This window comes from Candoia aspera, chromosome 8, assembly GCF_035149785.1.
Source record: "Candoia aspera isolate rCanAsp1 chromosome 8, rCanAsp1.hap2, whole genome shotgun sequence".
Taxonomy (NCBI): Eukaryota; Metazoa; Chordata; class Lepidosauria; order Squamata; family Boidae; genus Candoia; species Candoia aspera.
The window spans coordinates 15586627-15606449 of NC_086160.1; the positions used below are offsets into that span (position 1 = coordinate 15586627).

The 19823-nt window shown below is 40.8% G+C and overlaps 1 protein-coding gene across 1 annotated transcript in view; it reads right to left on the reverse strand.

Moving 5' to 3' along the window:
- Nucleotides 1–333: 333 nt before the first annotated feature.
- The window catches only part of CORIN (corin, serine peptidase), a 141980-nt gene continuing 122490 nt past the window's right edge, over nucleotides 334–19823 (reverse strand). The window contains exons 15-22 of the mRNA XM_063310346.1: nucleotides 16836–16946; nucleotides 14878–15007; nucleotides 8592–8714; nucleotides 7736–7785; nucleotides 6651–6825; nucleotides 4502–4773; nucleotides 3922–4055; nucleotides 334–1535 (exon numbers count right to left, since the gene is read on the reverse strand). Coding sequence (XP_063166416.1) covers nucleotides 1353–1535; nucleotides 3922–4055; nucleotides 4502–4773; nucleotides 6651–6825; nucleotides 7736–7785; nucleotides 8592–8714; nucleotides 14878–15007; nucleotides 16836–16946 — 1178 coding nt within the window. The 3' untranslated portion in view covers nucleotides 334–1352. The remainder of the gene's footprint in view (nucleotides 1536–3921; nucleotides 4056–4501; nucleotides 4774–6650; nucleotides 6826–7735; nucleotides 7786–8591; nucleotides 8715–14877; nucleotides 15008–16835; nucleotides 16947–19823) is intronic.

Here is a 19823-nt window from a genome sequence, read left to right on the forward strand (position 1 = left end):
ATGTCTATGGAGCCTCTTCATTAGACACCCTGATCACCAATTCTGGGGCAGTACAACCACCCATGGCCATGTTGTAGCTACAGGATGCCCTTTGGATACTGAAAAAATGTCCTGATTCCCCTACAAACGGGAGCAGAGCCTCTGAGTGGCTGTACTGATTCTCAAGACCCTAGATATTTCCTTCCATATATTCAAACTTTAGTTCACAGTTCAAAGAAAATCCCCAAAGTAGACTGCTAGCTACCTATATATATATATATATATGTATATGTGTGTGTGTATATATATATATGCACATATATATATATGTACACACGCACACACACATTAGAGAAAAAAATTGCAATGTTAGTAGAAACAACTTGCTACACCTTGAGAAATAGGGAGAAATAGCAGCAGGTGACCTTTTGTTATCACAGGAGATGCCTCCAAGGTATCAAGTATGGCATTCCTAATCATTCTGTTGCTCATGAATTGCAACATGTGTGCAGGAGCAGTGAGGTGGAGATCTTTTGCATTACCTTCTCAAGTACTGCCCTTGAAACTCTATTCGAACTAACTTTTAGAGGTTTGAGTGGTCACAGATCAGGTTACCTTATCAATGTTATTATTAAAGTATTATTACATTTAGCTCTTAAATGACCTAAAGACTATTTGATCCAACCGTAGTGGCTATTCTTAAGTTAACGTCTGTATTACTTATTTATACCGATCCTTATTTTTAAACAATATATTTTATATAGCTCCAGTAATAGGCTTGTTCTGCACTGATTCTACGGCTGGGGAGGGAGACTGAGCATGGGGAAGAGAATGAGAAATAATTGATTTTAACAATACAGCTGTATCCAAACAGATGTCCAACTTAATTGTGCTGAAACATCCCATTCTGTTAAAGTGAGGGAACACAGGGGTCCAACACATGAAAATCAGATGGACTGGGAGACAAGGCACCACGGCCTTTTTAAAAGTGCTGTTTGGTTGTTAGCAATGTTTTTTCTCCTCTTTGTTTTAGAAAAATAATACTTCTGCAGTGGCCTTAATCTTGTATCTGAAACATATCATATAACATTAGAAATTGGTTGATTCTTATGAATGAGAGGTGAAAGGTGGGGTACAGAACTGCTACAGGAACAACAAGGCAGATATAACTATAAAATACTTGATTGTTATTCAAAAGCACCTTTGGCACCAAAAGATTTACACATTCTTTGACCCTGCCCTATTGCTTATCATCTGCAACCTGCAAAACTGACAATTCATCAGATGTCTTCAGCATCTTCAACATTTTCATTGTCTCAGTGCCCTTAGACATTGCTTTTGGTCAGTCAGTGCAACAATTCTACCCTGAAGAATCAACGAATCAAAAATGTGTGCAGGTAGATTTCTCTTTCAATCCATTCAACGAAGTGAGACACGTTACTATAAACTCCAGGACCCAAAACTTTGGAAAAACAGACAGAGCCCCAAGAAGTCAAACCAAACAATGTCCAGCGTCCAGCAGGTTGCTCACACACAAGAGGTCCTCCACTGTCACCCTGTAAGAATATCAACATTATTTTACAGTTTAAGGCAACTGATCTTAGACTAGAATTCGATCATAGTGGTAACAGTGATGGTTTCTGGATGGATCTTATAAACTAACAGAAGCAGGGCATTTGTCACTGAAAGGAAACTGGTTTCTGGCTGTGCCCAGCGATATATCTTGGCCCATAGATAATTCTGGGCTGTCCCAGTTGGCAACAATGTGGTCTACTAGTGACTGCTTTAGAAGAATTAGGTTGGACTTCAGTAAGGGACTCCCTTATATAAATCAATGCTGCAAACACATCTGGAATATTGTGTGCAGTTCTTGGTGCTGCTCCTCAAAATGGATATAGTGGAGCTCAAGAAGGTTCAGAAGAGGGCCACTCAGATGATTGGGGGGCTGGATCAGATTCTCTAGGAGGGAACGTTGTGAAATTTGGGGTTTTTTAGTCCAGAAAGGAGAAGAAGAGGGGACATGATTGAGGTGTACAAAATTATGCATGGCATGGAAAAAGTGGACAAGGAGAAGCTACTTTCCCTTTCCCCAAAGTATCCAGTGAAATTGAATCCTGGAAGAACCAGGACAGACATAAGGGCATATTTGTTTTTTACACAACATGTAATTAAATTTTGAAATGTACTACCACGAGATGTGGTGCTGGCTACCACCTTGGCTGGCTTGTGCAGTGTGAGAACAGACTGCTGGACTAGGTGGGCCAGGGGTCCGATCCAGCAGGGCACGGCTTATGTTCCTATGACCACATTCTGCCTAATAGCAACTTTTGGATCAGATACAAGAATAACCTCAAATCATATGTATTTAACTACAGTCAATGACCAGCAAGAAGAATGATCTCATAAAGAGTACATTACTGTAATCTAAAGGTGACATTACTACAACAGTAGCCATGCTGTTGTGGTCCAGGAGAGGGCATAACTGATCTATCAGTCAAAACTAAGGCTCATAACAGACACTCCTACCCACCCAGGTCACATGGGCCACCAGGTAAGAACTCTAGAGCCTACCCACAAGCTACATATCTGTTGTGTTTGAAGAAAAATCTACTTAGAACAGGCAGATCCTGCATCTGGGAACTACCCACCCATCTTAGAATTCAGTCTCATTTTATTGGCCTTCAATAACCCTGCCACCATGTTCAGAATATGCATGGCCTGCATATTTTCCATTAAATCAGTATGAATGGATATGTTGATGAAGATTCTCAGTCATCCAGGAGGAATTCTCTGTAGGTTGAGTCACGGCAACTGAATTTCTTTCTTTTTGGTTGAAACGTTTTGCTGCTTGTCCAAGCTGCTTCTTCAGTCTGGGCAAAGGTCGGTAAGGGGACCCCATATATTCCAGCCACCCTGGAAGACATATATGAGGTCCCCTTACCAACCCTGCCCAGACTGAAGAAGCTGCTTGGACAAGCAGCGAAACGTTTCAACCAAAAAGAAAAAAATTCAGTTGCCATGATTCAACCTACAAACAGTATGAATGGATGAAGATTCCTGTTCATGATTCAACTTTTCTTCGAAATGACAGATTATTTAATAAAATCTTAACAGGTAATAGCACCTAGCCAACCTTGCTTGATTTCAAAAACTAAGACCCTCTGGATCTGATTAATGGTGGATGGGTGGCTGCCTGGAAATTCCAGGGCTCCCGGCTAGGCTTGGAAATTAACATAATATCCCATAAGAAGGAGGTAGCAACCATTTCTATTACATTGCCCAAATCATTGGTCACCAGGAGAGGAGCTTAATCTGATGGTTTCCCACTGTACTAGTTAACACAGTTCTTCTAGGAGATTCTCGATCTGATCTCAAGCGGCTTCAGAAGTATTACTACTGTATTTTACTTGAACGATTTATTCTCTGTATACATTTATTCTCTGAAATTTGTGATGCACTTCCTTCAGACACAACATACTCCAAAAAGGCACGTATTAGGGAGAATTTTGTACCAAAAAAAATGTATATTAGGAAAAATTGCACGGGAAAATTTTCATGCCAACATCTAAAAAATCCTGCAACTTGAGCAAAAAGTGGATGGAACAAACTTAGGAGTAGAAAAAAACTGAAAAACCTTGTTTACACCCCTAGCTCCAATTCAAAGGATAGAAAATGCTGATAAGATACCATGAAAGAACAAATGCTACATGCTAACATGCTTGGATTTGAACATCACAAATTTAAGGGTTTATTTCATTAAATAGAAAGATTCTGGCCCTTTTCTAAAATATCCGCTGCTGCTAGGCATTTGCATCCCTTCAGCAGGGAATATTTATTTTATAAATTTAAAATAATTTTAGATCCTCTCTAAAGACTTAATAAATAAGATACAGCAGATTCAAATTACTCATAATTTGGCCTTCTCCTTGTGAACTGACTTACCATGCAAGAATCCACAGTTCCAGACTCATAGCCTGCACATAACATCCTGACTGTGATGGTCTTCATGTCAAAGTAGGACTGACATTGGTCCAGGGAAATAATCCGCACTTCTCCTTCCTGAAGTTTGAAGGGCACTAAACAAAGGGAAAGACGCAACTGTGATCAGAATCTATAACTGCATAAATGAGGTCACCTGCCTGATCAAATCCTTTGGGCACTGATGTCACATGCATGTATAAAGAGGTGGTGTTTCATCACTTGGTTGCACCCACCATCTCAATCTTCTGTTCCACTCCTGCCCCCTGGTGGACATTCCCATGGATTCATACTTGGATTTTTTTATGTCCTAGTTTAGAATGACAATGAATAACATATGTTCTAGAAGACTCTAGAAGACTTTCAAGGTCCCTTCCAACCCTATTCTTCTATGTTTCTATGTTCTGATATTCTGTTTAGCACAGCAGAACATTTTTCATTTGTGTCTGAAATGGGGGATTTCCAATTAGAGCAAATGAACCAACTGGGCCTCACGAAACAGAAAAAGATTTGTGGGAAAACTTGGACACAGTTGGATGCTTACTTTTGTTGCCCATGTGTCCCCAGCCAGTGATGTAGCAGTAGGTATTTGGCTTAACTAGCTGCTCCCTGGTGGGAAGGCAAACTGGTCTGACATAGCTTGTCTCATTGATGTCTTCACTGAGTTCCACAATGCTGATATCATAATCCACCACAGCACGGTTGTAACGAGGATGCAGAATAATAGCTTTCACCAGGCGGCTTTGCATGAAGTCTGAAGGATGATCCAAATTGTTGATGCCAAAAACTACTTTCCACACCTTGGGATTTTCCCTCCTTGTGAAAAGAAAGGCGTAAGATACACAGTGAAGATTCTGAATGTATTTTTCATAAGAAATAATGTATACTTCGGTTTCCTGCTATGTGTGCACCAACTACATAAATAGAAAGGCGAAAGCAGGGCTTTTTCAACAGAAAAAAGGACTAAGTCCATTTGGATAATATAATTGTTGGAGATGTTAACAAATCAGCATGCCTCATTTTAGCATATGTATGAGTTACTCTAGGATGAAGACTCTATGTGCAAGGAAGCTGTTTGTTGCCACTCCCACTTCCCCTCTCTCCTCTCTTCCTCCTTCTTCCACCGACTGAGGAGGCAGCATGCATGCTGCTCTCTCTCCCTCCATTATGGCCACATGCTTGGGCCTTGAAGAAGGATTTTTCCCATTTTCTGCATGCAGCTCTTAGCAGCTATGAGGGCTAAGAGTTCATTAAGTTTAGGGAACAGAAGAAACATGCGCCTACCGCTGGCATCAAGAGTTTCCTTCCCAGGGACACAAAACTAGCCATTCTGGGGAAGGGAATCTAGGACAGATTCTAAGCAAAAAATTCCACCCCAAATCTCATTCCATCCTCTGTTTTTGCATTTAGGCTCAATGTTTTTTCACCACCACCCACCTGCCTCATGCCCCTAACTGCTAGCATCAGGAATTTTCCTCCTGGGGACCCAAAATTGGTCGTTCCTAAAAAGAGTATCCAGGACCTTTTCTAGGCATAAAATTCCACACCGAATCTCATTCCTCATTCCTCCCTCCCTTTCTGCATTCAGGCTCAACTTTTTTCCGCCACCCCAGCCTGTGCCCTTACTGCTGGCAACAAGAATTTTCTTCCTGGAGACCTAAGATTGGCCATTCCAGAAATGTATATCCACAATTTCTGAGCAAAAAATACCACCATGAATCTCGTTCCACCCTCCATTTTTGCATTCAGGTTGAACTTTTTTCACCACCCCACCATGTGCCCCTGTTGCTGGCACCATGGATTTGCTTCCTGTGGACCCAAAATCAGCCATTCCTTAATAGAGTATCCATGACCATTTCTGAGCAGAAAATTCCACCCTGAATCTCATTCTGCCCTCTGCTTTTGCATTCAGGCTGAACTTTTTTTCATACCCTCAGCCTTTACCCCTACCACCTGCATCAAGAATTTCCTTCCCCGGGACACAAATTCAGCCATTTCTGCAAAATGAATTTAGCAACACATCTAATCATAAAATCCAACGCCGAATCTCATTCCGCCATCCAGTTTTGCATTCAGACTGAACTTCTTTTCACCCACCCACCCCTGGCCCACGTCCCTAGTGCCGGTATCAGGAATTTTCTTCCAAGGGGCCAAAATCAGCTGTGATCACAGCCCACCTCTGTTCTATGTGTGTCACACATGCGACCCCTGCCTCTTCCACTGCTAAAAGAACGAGGAGGCTAGAAGAAGCGGTCTGAAGAAAAGGACATGATAAAGGGTCATGATTTTTGTAACACAGCTGTGGTCACGGCTTCTAGATGTTTCCATGCTGAAAGGTTTAATCGTGTGGACCTGTTATGGTATGTGGGAATGGCCTTGGGAGACTGGGCTCAGAGACACTGCCTAGGGAGTGGTCAGATAAGAGACAGCATAGTCCACAGTTGGATAGTGGGCAGGGTAAGAGAGTTAGAAGGGACCCTCTCTAATTTATTCAGGTGTAAAGGAGAGAGGGGGAGAATTGTACTTTCAGACTTTGAAGTTTTTGTTAATGTAGCCTTACAATCAAGTAGAATTAGCTCATCTGGTCCTGTTTCCTGTCTGGCCCACCTGGTAAGGCTGACAGGATCAGCTTAGGATCCTCTCTCTTGCTACAATGGCCATCCTACATCTGAAGCATTCTCAGCACTACTCACCCTTCAAAGCAGTGTGCCACCGTTAAGACCCATTTCTTTGCTATGAGAACACAGCCACAGATATGCCCGCTGGGCTCGCTCTGGAGGGAGCACTGCCATGGCCAACGCCCTGAGCGACTGGTCCTGCCACCGAGGATCCTCTTGCTCATGCGAGCTGCAGGGCGACGGCCACAATCTGTTAAGAAACAGATCCGCTAGTAAGTACCAGAAGAGCGCCTGCATTTTCTGGAGAGCTTTAGCACCTACTCCAGAATAATCTCAAAAGGAGTAGAGTATTGTACCTGGAGACACAGTAGCATTTATTTGTTTGTTTGTTTGATTTTTATCACTGCCCATCTCCCCCCAAAGGAGGGACTCTAGGCGGTTTACAATAAAACATGACAGAATTCTGTAATTACAGCATTATAGAAGCTATGATACTATTAAGCTCAAGTTATAATAACAACATAAGAAAACTCCTGATTAAATAAAAGGCCAAGCCCAAATTATGGGATAATATTGGGGGCCTCCTTGCTGCACTGAGCAGTGGCCTGGAGCTGACCTCTAAGAGTCCTTCTAACTCTAGGGCTCTGCAAGCCTATGTAACCTTGCAAACGAGGTGCTTCAGAACTTCAACGAATTTGGTGGCCATCACAATAATATTCTGGCAAGAGGGAACAACCCAGCCTCTATTTATTTGCATCAATAATAGGTTCTTTGTTTCCTAGAAGGAAGAACAAGGCCCACCCAACAGAGTTCTGAGGTTTGCAGAACTACAAACAGCAATAGATAAAATTCCAAGCAAAGAACAAAATCCAATCCAAAATACGAAAAAATGAAAAATGATGGCAGGAAGGGAATGGAATGGAGGATGGCTGTAAAAAACAAAACACAGCCAATGTTGTAGAACGTTCTTGCTTTAAATGCTGCTTCTGGGCTTCTGAGAGGCATATATTTTCCATTCCAGAAAGCAAAATGCTGCCCTAGATGAAGATCAAGCAAGGTTCTATTCTCACAAAAGAGTTCCCTTCAGACTCCCAAAAATTAGTGGATAATTTGGAAGTACCTAATTTACTCCTTCATGGTTCTATGAGTTATGATCTTACCTTCTTTGGCACAGAGAAGAGAAATCACATTCTTGCTTTTACATGGTAACCTAGGTGTAGAAACAACAGCTTTATGAGGCTCAAGTTCATCAGCACAATACAGAAGCACAGGAATCATACATTTACTGAAAAACTTGTATTATCTTCTACCTATCTCATCAAAATATGGGCTTGAAAACTGGAAGACTCTTGATTTTTAGAGGCAATATTTTGATGCTTCATTTATTTCTCTCAAAAACCCTCTGGACAGCAACTAGGTGTATCTGCTGAAAAGCAAAGCTGAATAGTTTTTTTAGTGTAAGTGCCTAATCAAAGCCCGGCCTTTTTATACATGGACTGCCTACGCAGGGGTAGGGCTTCCATGCAATTGGAAATGCACTTTGAACACATGCAGACCAAAATGGGGAGTCTCATGTCTGGAAGGGTATTAAGCAATTTGAGTAGACAAGACTATTTATATACAACTTCCTAGTTCTTCTTGCTAGGAAATCTGAGATCTCCTCTCATATGTAATGGGCTGAAGGAATAACCTTGAGGAACAGGAGGAAGAGCCATAACCAAGGCAATGGTCAGATAAAAGAAAGTTGAGTCTGGGGCAGAAATGTAATTTGAGAAAGTGCCTCAGACATTGACCGTGACTAGTTCTCATGAAGATAAATGGAGGGAAGGGGGAAGCGTATTCAGATTTGGACGAGTCTGTTACTTTAATCTTATAATAAAAGTAATATTAGCATTCATAACTTTGTTTTCCTAGTCTGGTCTACCTTGAAGGGCTGACAACACGCCTCATTCAGACTACTGGGTTACAATATTCTCTCCATCTACAGAGTATAACACTATATTAGCTATTTCTTACCCTGCTACTAAAAGAGCATGCAATGTGGACATATTTCTGTTCTCCCAATGAGGATGTAGATTCAACCATTTTTCATGTTGTGGAAGCTCATACACTGGAACAAGGTCTGTCACAGCTGGTCCACTGAAAGAAAACATACATTCAAGCTAGTTCAGTGGGTTTATTTATATCAGAACCTGAGGCATGTAAAAAGGGGTGGGGCTTCCACTGGGCAGTCAGAGACACCATATTAACTTTTTTGACCCTCCTTTGGGATGCCCCAAAACAAGGGCTACCACCACAAGAAGGCAAATACATCTCATAAAGTGGTTTTAAACGCTACACTCCGCATGGCCTAAAGCAGCAGAAGGCTTTTCCACACAGGCAAAAGGCTTCTAAATCACCTTTTAAATGGGCAATTGAATTGTATCCTCATTTTGCATATGCTTTGGGGATTCTGCAGGTATTGTTTCAAGGTAGTGTTTTACTATATTACTACTGAGAAAATCCAGAAGGAATGAGAATGTGAAATGGAAAGAGCAAGTGTTTGCTCTTGTGTCCCAAAGTGAAGCTCATTTTACTTACAGTACATCTGACTAACACATTACTGCTTGGTTATAGCACAGATAATCACATTTAGTGTTTTTTCCTCTCTGTGGATTTTCTTTCTCCTGCCTATTTTTCCTCAGCTGCTATGTAGCTGTCAATCTGATTCCCAATGATTTGAACAATGAGATACATCATGAGTATCAGAGTGGAAGGTTAAGCTGATCAAAGAAACAATTGAAAGAAAAGACCATCTCAGATTGTACCAAAGTCAGGTGTTTCTTAAGAAACACTCAAAAGTAAATATTTGGAATTGGCAGCTCCGAGTTCTGAATTCTGTTCCCTGCTGTAATTGAAACTTTCCTTCTGCATTTCAATTTTTGGCTACAAAGCTGTTCATGCAAGCCACTTATAGGTAATTCCTGGGCCCTGCTGGTCATCAGATACCAAAATTTCATTACCCTGTTCAGATCTGCCCTGTAGAATGAATTCATCTTGGGAGAGAGTGTCCAAAAATGTCAAGAGGGTGGCCAAAACGGTGTGATCAAAGCCGTACCCCTTTTTAAAATACACCACACATTAAATGAAGAGACAGAGCTTCAGTTGCACAGTGGTAGCTGCCATCCTGATGTTTTTTAGCACCCCCTTCCCACGTGTGCCCCTAGCTATACAGTGTAATTTCAGACATGCTTCCTTGAAATAAGATCTACTGGGTTGAATGTTGGATAGGTGTGCACAGGATTGTTCCCCAGGGCCCAGCAGCCACAACCCATTGATGCATATACACCACCCTTCTGCAGATATTGGAACTGATTAAACAATTCTGCATTTAGCCAATCTTCATTGAAAACAATAACAAAAACATTGAATAGAAAAGAAAAAATAACACATTTGGAAGAAGCAGCTACTAATTATGAGGGGAAATAACAAATCCAGTCTATGAATGGTGAGAGCTACTGATGTTGGTAGGATACAGGCTACAAATGTGAAATATCCAATGTATATCCACAGACTATACCCACAACACAGCTGACCCAATCTGCTATCTCCCTTTTCCCCTCTATTTTCCATAGATTTTGTTCACAAATTCAAGGATGGAGCACCAAGGCTTTGTTCACTTCATTTCTTCAGATCTGGCCACTGAATGTATGACTTGCCCCCACTGTGAGTTGGAGATGATACAACTGGAGTATTAGATTTAAGATGTCCTATTCGTTGCAAGGGGTTCCTTTGATACTGTGGTCACCAGGTGATGAATGTTCCCACTTCAACCAAGGGCCAATATTGGGCAAACAAATGATGGGAAATCAAAATACATACAGATGAAATAATTCTAATCAGTATTTTTGATACTGTTTTTATAACTTTAGCATTACTGATGACAAAATAGGCCTTTTTCTGTTGATGGTCTGTACACAGAAGTAGAAAGAAAAAAATCTGGAGTAGAATGTATCCACCCTCACTCCAAAAACATTGTTTTTACCTAAATACTAATTATGTGAGACTCAATCTACATCAAATACTTTTGTGCTGCTCCACAGCTCTTTCCATAAATACATTGTTGGATAACCAGCCTAAGACAAGAAACTTAAGAAAAACAAATTAAATTTCTTAAAAGCATCCAAGTTTCTCAAAAGGCAACATTCTACACTGCAGCCTTTCAAAACTTATTTCTCAGATTTCACTAAGAATTATTTAAACCAGGTACTAGTTTCCGGCCATACAAATTGCAAATGGATGAACCAAAGTCATATTTCAGCATGGTTCATTTATCAGGGGACAAATAATCTCAGTGGACTCGATAAAATTCAAATTCACCTGCTTCATGGCTTATTCCTAATGCATGCTTGTGATTTATAGCAGTTATTAGTTCCGCACAAACCACCTAGCATATTTCACATGCGTGTGGTAAGCTGTTTTGTGCCTTCTACTAGCATGGTACAGTTTATTTTCTTCTGATTTCTGTTATTTTGGAGCTGAACTTTACAATTGAGGGGTAATTAAGAGCATTCCCTCCTCAAATACATTATAATTCAAAATAAAACACTAATTACGTTCTGGCCCAGAATTCGTAAGTACTGTTAAATCTCTTCTTTCCTTGCATCCAGAACATACCAGTAATGACACTGGATCCTATGTGAAAGCTCTCTGATTTGGGCAAGGGGGTTCATTCATTCATTCCTAAAATCTGGAACACTAGAATAGTAATATCTAGGACTCTGAAAATAATAGTTTTTAGGATAGTGCTCATTAGCAAAAACAATTGCATTGGTATTAACATGAATTGCAGTCAGTGGTGGCTATTTTGCTAATGGAATTGCTTTTTCCATTAGCAAAACATCTCAATATACAAATTGCAGTTTGGTCTAGTGGCTAAGGTGCGGGGCTAGAAACCAGGAGTCTGTGAGTTCTAGTCCCACCTTAGGCATGAAAGCCGGTTGGGTGACCTTGGGCCAGTCGCTCTCTCTCAGCCTAACTTGGTGCAATGTAGACTAGCCTCCTCACGGTGCACCCCGGACAATGTGAGTTGTCACCGCTAGTCTACACATCTGGCTGCTGGACCTCACAAGGATTTCCCAGCAAGAAAAAGCAGCATGAACACCAAACTGCTATGCCATACAATAAAAAAAAAAATCTCAACATATTTTACATATTTGCTCTGGAGCATTAGAGGATTCTCCCAAGAACATTTGAAGGCTACATGGGGAGAAAGGGGTAGAAAGGTAAAGAAAAGTTCCCTTGTTTGAGTGGAAACTTGCTCATATAACATTGGATGGAAACCTCATGATTATCTGCACTAAGTTTGTCCATTGCAGGCAAATCTCATGATTACTTTCAGTAAATTGGTCTACTGGAGAATGTAATATACAGTAGTAAGATTACAGGTAGTCCTTGCTTATGACCACAATAGGGATCAGAAAATTCATAGTTAAGGGGTGCAGTTGTTAAGCAATGCACCACGCGACCGCACCCAATCTTACAACATTTTTTGCAGTGGTCGTTAAGTGAATCATATGGTTCCCCATTGATTCTGTTTGTTGGAAGCTGGCTGGGAAGGTCGTAGATGGCAATCATGTGACCCCAGGACACTTCAACTATCGTAAATACATGCCATATGCCAAGTGGCCGACTTTTGATCACGTGACCTCGGGGACGCTTAAACCAACCCTAAAGTGCAAGGGCCTGTCATAAATCACATTTTTCAGCACCATTGTAACTTCAAATGGTCGCTAAATGAATGATCGTAAGTTGAGGACTACTTGTAATAGCAAACATAAACCACAGGATTTGATACGATTATTATGAGAAGTGATCTATGTGTTCAAAAAATGTGGCATACACTACAGAAGCAATAGTTGAAGTGTCATGTTTTATTCAAAGGAATCATGGGGGGATCCTGCAGCGGGAGGTCAAAAAGGTTAAAATGGAGGCTGTGACTACCCAACAGAAGACCCGGCAATTTTAGATGTGATGCACCTAAATGCTTTGGTGCTTGGGCCTTCCAGTACCAAGATTCTTCCACCTCTGGTCCTGGATGGGGTGGCACTGCCTGAGATGGACCTGGTGTGCAATCTGGGGGTCCTCTTGGACTTGCAGTTCCTGCTGGAAGAGCAGGTGTTAGCCGTGGCTAAGAGGGCCTTTGCACACCTTTGGATTGTGCTCCAGTTGTGCCTATTCCTGGACTGGGAGGCTCTACTTGCTGCCTCTCATGCCCTCGTGACCTCCCGTTTGGACTACTGCAACGTGCTCTACATGAGACTGCCCTTGAAGAGCATTCAGAAGCTTCATCTGGTTCAGAATGCAGCTGCCCGGGTTGTAAACGGGTCAGCTATTCAACACACGCCACAGCTTCAGGGGCTGCATTGGTTGCCGGCGTGTTTCTGGGGGTGATTCAAGGTGCTGGTTGTCACCTTTAAAGCCCTTCATGGCTTGGGACTGGTTACCTGAGGGACCGTCTTCTCCCAATTGTTTCCACCCATCCAATCCGGTCCAGCAGGATGGGCATGCCCTGGTTGCCATCAGCCAAGGAATATCAGCTGGTGGGGACCAGGAAACATGGGTGTCTCTTCTGCCGTAGTGCCTACCCTCTGGAAAATCCTCCCTCCTGAAATTAGGATGTCCCTGATCCTGCTGGCCTTTCAAAAGGCCTTGAAGACCTGGCTATGTGCCCAGGCCTGGGGTCCCAAGTGTGTGAAGGGCCCTGTTTCCTGGCTATATTGACACCAATGGATTATAATACCTCTTGGCTGCTATTTGTATTTAATTTCTTTTTTGTGTTGTGCTTTAGCTGTCTTAATTGTTTTTATGATTGTTCGCCACCCAGAGTCACTGGTCTGAGATGGGTAGCTATACAAATTGAATAAATAAATAATAAAATAAACTTCACCCTCATTCCACCCAGAGTCCATTGGAGTTGGGCGGCCAATACATTCAAATAAATAAATAATGATTCTAATAAATTTCCCCCCCTAAAACATACTTGGTCATGCTGTCTACTCATAACATAACTGTAAGGCTGCCATTAGCTGTAGAAATTCACCCAGAAGTTAGCCGTGACATTCAACTGAATCATAGTATTCAAGGAGGCCCAGTTGTAACTCTAACATCATATTTAATCAAAGAGATATTAATAACCTTAAACGATACCTTTGAAGACGGTCCCTACATAACTCAAAGAGCATTACTAGAGTAAAACCTCATCTGAAATCTATGTGTCATTAAATTAAGCCACAGAATTCAAGGAAGCCTAATCCTAACATTAATTTCCCCCAAAAAATACATTCCTAAAATTCACTTGGTCATTCTGCCTCCTTATAGCATAATTGTAAAGCTACCACAAACCATAAAAACTCATATTGATGGTAACCTTGAGATTAAATTTAACCCTGGGACATAAGGAAGCCTGATGCTAACTCCAACATCACATGAATTTAACAGAAATTTTTATATTTATTATTTTTTCCAGGCAGGACATATCTTCACAAAATAACTTTAAGGCTACCAATACCCATAGAAACTCACTGGAAAGGTAGCCCTACCATTCAATCTGCCCATAAAATTCAAGGACACCTATGCCTAATCCTAACTTCACACTAAATCCAATAGAAATTTGTACCCATAAAATCTATTCAGTCCAGCAACACCCCCTAGGGCTAGTATTTACACCAAAAAGCTAACTTTGCCATTAATTTTAACCATGGAAATCAAGAAAACCTAACCCTACCTCTAACGTTACTCTAATTCCAATAGTAATTTTTAACCTTAAAAGTACTTTTGAAGGCAATTTCATGTAACATAACCTTAAGATCACCATTCTGTCTAAAAACTTCCCAGAGGGTTAAGCCATTAATCTGATCCAAGTTCTCACTGAAGCATAACCCTAACTTCAAACTGACCTCAGTACAATTTTTAAAAGTTGCCCTCAAAGGCAATCTTTCCACACTTAAAGACAATATATTATGTTCAGGAACCTCACCAAGCAAATGGCATCATACATGTACTGAAACAAAGGGAAAAATACAAATTTTCACAGAAAATAAACTACTTTGTTGATTGACTAAGGTATCGATAGTGTACCGAAGATCCACATGCAGTAACAAATATCAGAAGGTTTCAGTTGTGTTAAATTAGCAAAAATGTAGAAAACCAAATGCTCCCACGTCTTCAGATTAAGAAAACATCACAGATTTAACGAACTGTTCCAAACCTATAGTCACACTCAGGGCTATGATTTATCAATGCTACAAACTACTGACCTTACCCGAAACCCATCTGTTTGCATGCCAAGTGGCTTAAATTTTCTTCCCATTCATCAGCACATACATAATAATTGGTAGCTGACCTATATACAGTCAGGAACATCAAGGAGCTGCTGTTTTTAGACAGGGACACTGTGGAAAGAAAAACAAAATGAAAATTTAACTTTAATACTTCCAGGTGGAAGATTGATTAATTGATTTCTCATGACATGGAAGATTTGCAAATTAATGTGGGATCGCTTAAAATACTGTGAATGAATACAGACAATTTCACCATGCAGCTTAATATACCAAATGCAAACAGAGAATCAAACTATGCAAACAGATAACCAAACTCCACTACCAATGCTTGGTGGGAGATTGCTTTTAGTACCATCAAAGAAAAAGTTTAACTTGTCTTTTTCTCCATCTACTCAGTTCAATGGAATATCAACCCAAAAGAAATGCAAAAATGATAATGTGTTAGGAGAATCTGCTCACCAGGCATGAATTCAAGATCTATGCTCTACTGCTAGGTCACTTTCCCAGGTAAGGCCTCCTTATATATTTCATATAGGCAATGCTAGTTGAGCTCAGGATAAGATTTCATCCCACTTTTGAAAACTTCTATGGGGTATTACTAAAGGCAGGTCAAAATATGGAGTATTTGTCCATATGGTCACCAGACATCACCTAACTAGCTGCTTTCATTCCCAGAAAGCTTAATGAAGCTGTTAAATATTCTGGAATATAACCCTGTGACACACTTCCAGGGGATGGGGACTCAGAAGATCCAGTAATTCAATAGCCTCTAATGGCTTTCTCCATAAGTCATGTCATTCCCAAAATAGACCATCAGACAGACAGCTATCTTGTATTCAAGATAAGAACCATCACAGTCTTTATGAAGAAAAGGATGCTGTTGGCTTCAGCAATGTTCTATCATTGTAGCATTGTTGGCTGGCTGAGAAAAGAAATACGGCCCATCATATATGCACTTAGTTTGTATATTTATAGTTGGGGTGTTGTTTTGTTTTTTCTCTGGGAACATGAGCATTTGCAGGGGAGGCAAGGGGACAACAGTGCCACAACACAAAATCACAACATCATCACACAAATGCCAAAACCTATATACTTGCTTCAGACATCAGGACACAAGTACATAATTGCGACATTTGCGTGATGATGTCACCATGTGCATGTAATCATTTTGCCATCACTCTGGCTTCCTGTAGGAACTGCTGTCTGAGAACTTCATTCCAAGAGTTAATTGTAATGGTATATATTGAAGCCTTTCCTGAACTTACGTGTTGAGAGGGGAACATACTTATGTCCTTCTGTTTACCTAGTCTGTCCATCTAGATATAGATCACTTTATAGCCATGATGCATTCGTATGATCTTTCCTAAAGCAGAGATGGCCAAATTTGTTAGGTTACAGGCCATGTCTTCTCTCCAATTTGTTCCAGTTACATCTCCAGAAAGGATAGGCCATATTATCTTCAGGGGGGGGATTAAAGAGGAGAATGGGATGTCTTCACAGGCAAGCCCCATTTCCACATCCATCCTATAAAAAAAAACTTCCCCAAAAACCATGCCACCAAAATTCAGTGACAATCGGCCTGGTTTTCAGCAGTGTAATTTCAGATAGTTTGAAGGATTCCGTAGGAGTGATTGGTCTCCTATTTTCATTCCCATCTGTTTTGAAAGAACAAATAATAATGCCATTAAGAAATTGAGTTTTGGAGGCAAAAATCTCAGGATGCCAAGGACACAAATGGATTCTTGTGTCATGTCTGCCAGTTTTAGCTTTCCTTTTATGAAAACAGAAAGAAACAATGGCCAACAAACTAGACTTGCATCTTTGGTTGTCAGAGCTAGTCCTTTACTTTAAGCTGTGTTGATCTGTTTCCCATAGGTTTGCTTCTCCTCTGCAATCCTCACATTAGCATCTCAGTTATGATGCAAGTCTTAAAACTTACCACAGCTCCATTCATCTGATTTGTCAGCACAATCCGCTCGCCCATCACACCACCATTTACGGGGTACGCAGTCATGGTTTGCACATGTAATTTCATCCTTCTTGCAAAATGCTGCCATGAAAAATGCAGATTGGGAGAAAACAATCTTCGGAAATGTAAAGCTTTAAATCCTCTAGAAAACACCGATCCTTTACGTGATTGGGAACAGTAGTTGTGCCTGGATACAGTCATAACAGATTAGAACTGCTGATTTTTATTACCTGGAGGTAAACTCTGAAGTTGCTTCACATAAGCAGGAGTAAAATCTCTGGAACTTCTTAATTCTGCAATAGTTCTGTAAACTCAGTCAACAATGCAGGTAAGGACATAACGAATACACCATAATGCTCAAAAACATCTTGATTTTTCATTTCCAGGAAGTTAGAACAACAGGTTTGTTAAGCCCAGGTCAGCCGGTCAAGCACAGTAGATTGCACACAAAGTGCTTTGCAAACAGTTCAGCTTTGGATCATGCTTGCAGTACAGATGCTTGAAAAAAAGCTGGATTGCTTTAATGAGCAGCTGTGAGAATTACTATACTCACACAAGGTCCACAGCAGTTCTTCCAAATTAGTTTGGAAGTGTGCACCACTTTAACAGCCACCTTTGCATGTGTGAAGAAACCAGATTAACTACTTAGAGTAATTTTATCACGATCTGCCAACATTCAAGAGTCAGAAAGGAAATATACCATTTCATTACTGCATAAACAAAAGATACATTTCAGGAAAAAATAGCCATGAAAAAACTGACTATTCCAGATTATGTGAATTTATCAACCCTGAAGCCTCCGCATGGTGAAATCTCTACAGAACCAAATTCTCTTAAGAGTTCTAATGAGTTGTTGTATATCCTTGCTGTTTAAAGTCGGAAGTTACCTCTTTCTGTAATTTCTAAAAAAAATTCTCTTGTGTTTTCACACTTTGGTTTTTTGTCTTCGTAGTTTTTTTGTTTTTCTGTATTTTATCTTTGTCTGAAATTTAATAAAATTCTAATTTAAAAAAAGAGTTCTAATGAGCAAAGGTTCTTTAGTCACCATTTATTATCAATGTGCAAAGCATACCCAGAGAGCCACACATTGCAATGGTAGATAAAATCAGCACCCCACAGTGCGATGATTGACCAGATTGCCTTCTAGGCTTTGTCATGGAATTAAATAAATAAACCAGAATAAATGCAAATATATGAATAATATATATTCATATGTTTGCACTTATTGTGGTATAATAATACTTGAAGTAACATATAAAACTAAAGAGAAGAAACGAAAAACAAAGCCAAAATAAAGCAGAAATAGAAATTCAGAACTTTTTCTTCCAAAATGAACCACAAAAAATGTAAATTCTAAATCTCAGCCTCCGCAAAGGATCGTTACCTTGTCGTGGTGCTGGAGCTTGAGCACCTCAATGATGCCATGAGCTAAACCGTGAAGGGCCACCCAAGACGGGAAGGTCATGACAGAGAGGTCAGACTAAATGCGATCCCTGGGGAAGGTAATGGCAACCCACCCCAGTATTCTTGCCGTGAAAACTAAATGGATCAGTACAACCAGAGATATGTCGGTATACCATCGGAAGATGAGACCCCCAGGTCGGAAGATGGTCAAAATGCTACTGGGGAGGAACAGAGGATGAGCTCAACTAGCCCCAGTCGTGATGACGCAGCTAGCTCAAAGCCGAAAGGACGGTTAGCGGCCGACGGTGCTGGTGGTGAACGGCGAATCCGATGTTCTAAGGATCAACACACCATTGGAACCTGGAATGTAAGATCTATGAGCCAGGGCAAATTGGATGTAGTTATTGGTGAGATGTCAAGATTAAAGATAGACATTCTGGGCGTCAGTGAACTGAAATGGACTGGAATGGGCCACTTCACATCAAATGACCACCAGATCTACTACTGTGGACAAGAGGACCACAGAAGAAATGGAGTAGCCTTCATAATTAATCGTAAAGTGGCTAAAGCAGTGCTTGGATACAACCCCAAAAACGACAGAATGATCTCAATTCGAATTCAGGGCAAGCCATCTAACATCACAGTGATCCACAGTGACATCTGTACAGTCGGTAAAAACTAGGCCTGGAGCTGACTGTAGTTCAGACCATGAACTTCTTCTTGCACAATTTAGGATCAGACTAAAGAGATTAGGGAAGACCCACAGATCAGCTAGATATGAGCTCACGAATATTCCTCAGGAATATGCAGTGGAGGTGAAGAATAGATTTAAGGGACTGGACTTAGTAGATAGGGTCCCGGAAGAACTCTGGACAGAAGTTGGCAGCATTGTTCAGGAGGCGGCAACAAAATACATCCCAAAGAAAGAGAAAACCAAGAAGGCAAAATGGCTGTCTGCTGAGACACTAGAAGTAGCCCAAGAAAGAAGGAAAGCAAAAGGCAACAGCGATAGGGGGAGATATGCCCAATTAAATGCAAAATTCCAGAGGTTAGCCAGAAGAGATAAGGAATTATTTTTAAACAAGCAATGCGCGGAAGTGGAAGAAGACAATAGAATAGGAAGGACAAGAGACCTCTTCCAGAAAATTAGAAACATTGGAGGTAAGTTCCAGGCAAAAATGGGTATGATCAAAAACAAAGATGGCAAGGACCTAACAGAAGAAGAAGAGATCAAGAAAAGGTGGCAAGAATATACAGAAGACCTGTATAGGAAGGATAACAATATCGGGGATAGCTTTGACGGTGTGGTCAGTGAGCTAGAGCCAGACATCCTGAAGAGTGAGGTTGAGTGGGCCTTAAGAAGCATTGCTAATAACAAGGCAGCAGGAGAAGACGGCATCCCAGCTGAACTGTTCAAAATCTTGCAAGATGATGCTGTCAAGGTAACACATGCTATATGCCAGCAAATTTGGAAAACACAAGAATGGCCATCAGACTGGAAAAAATCAACTTATATCCCCATACCATACCAAAAAAGGGAAACTCTAAAGAATG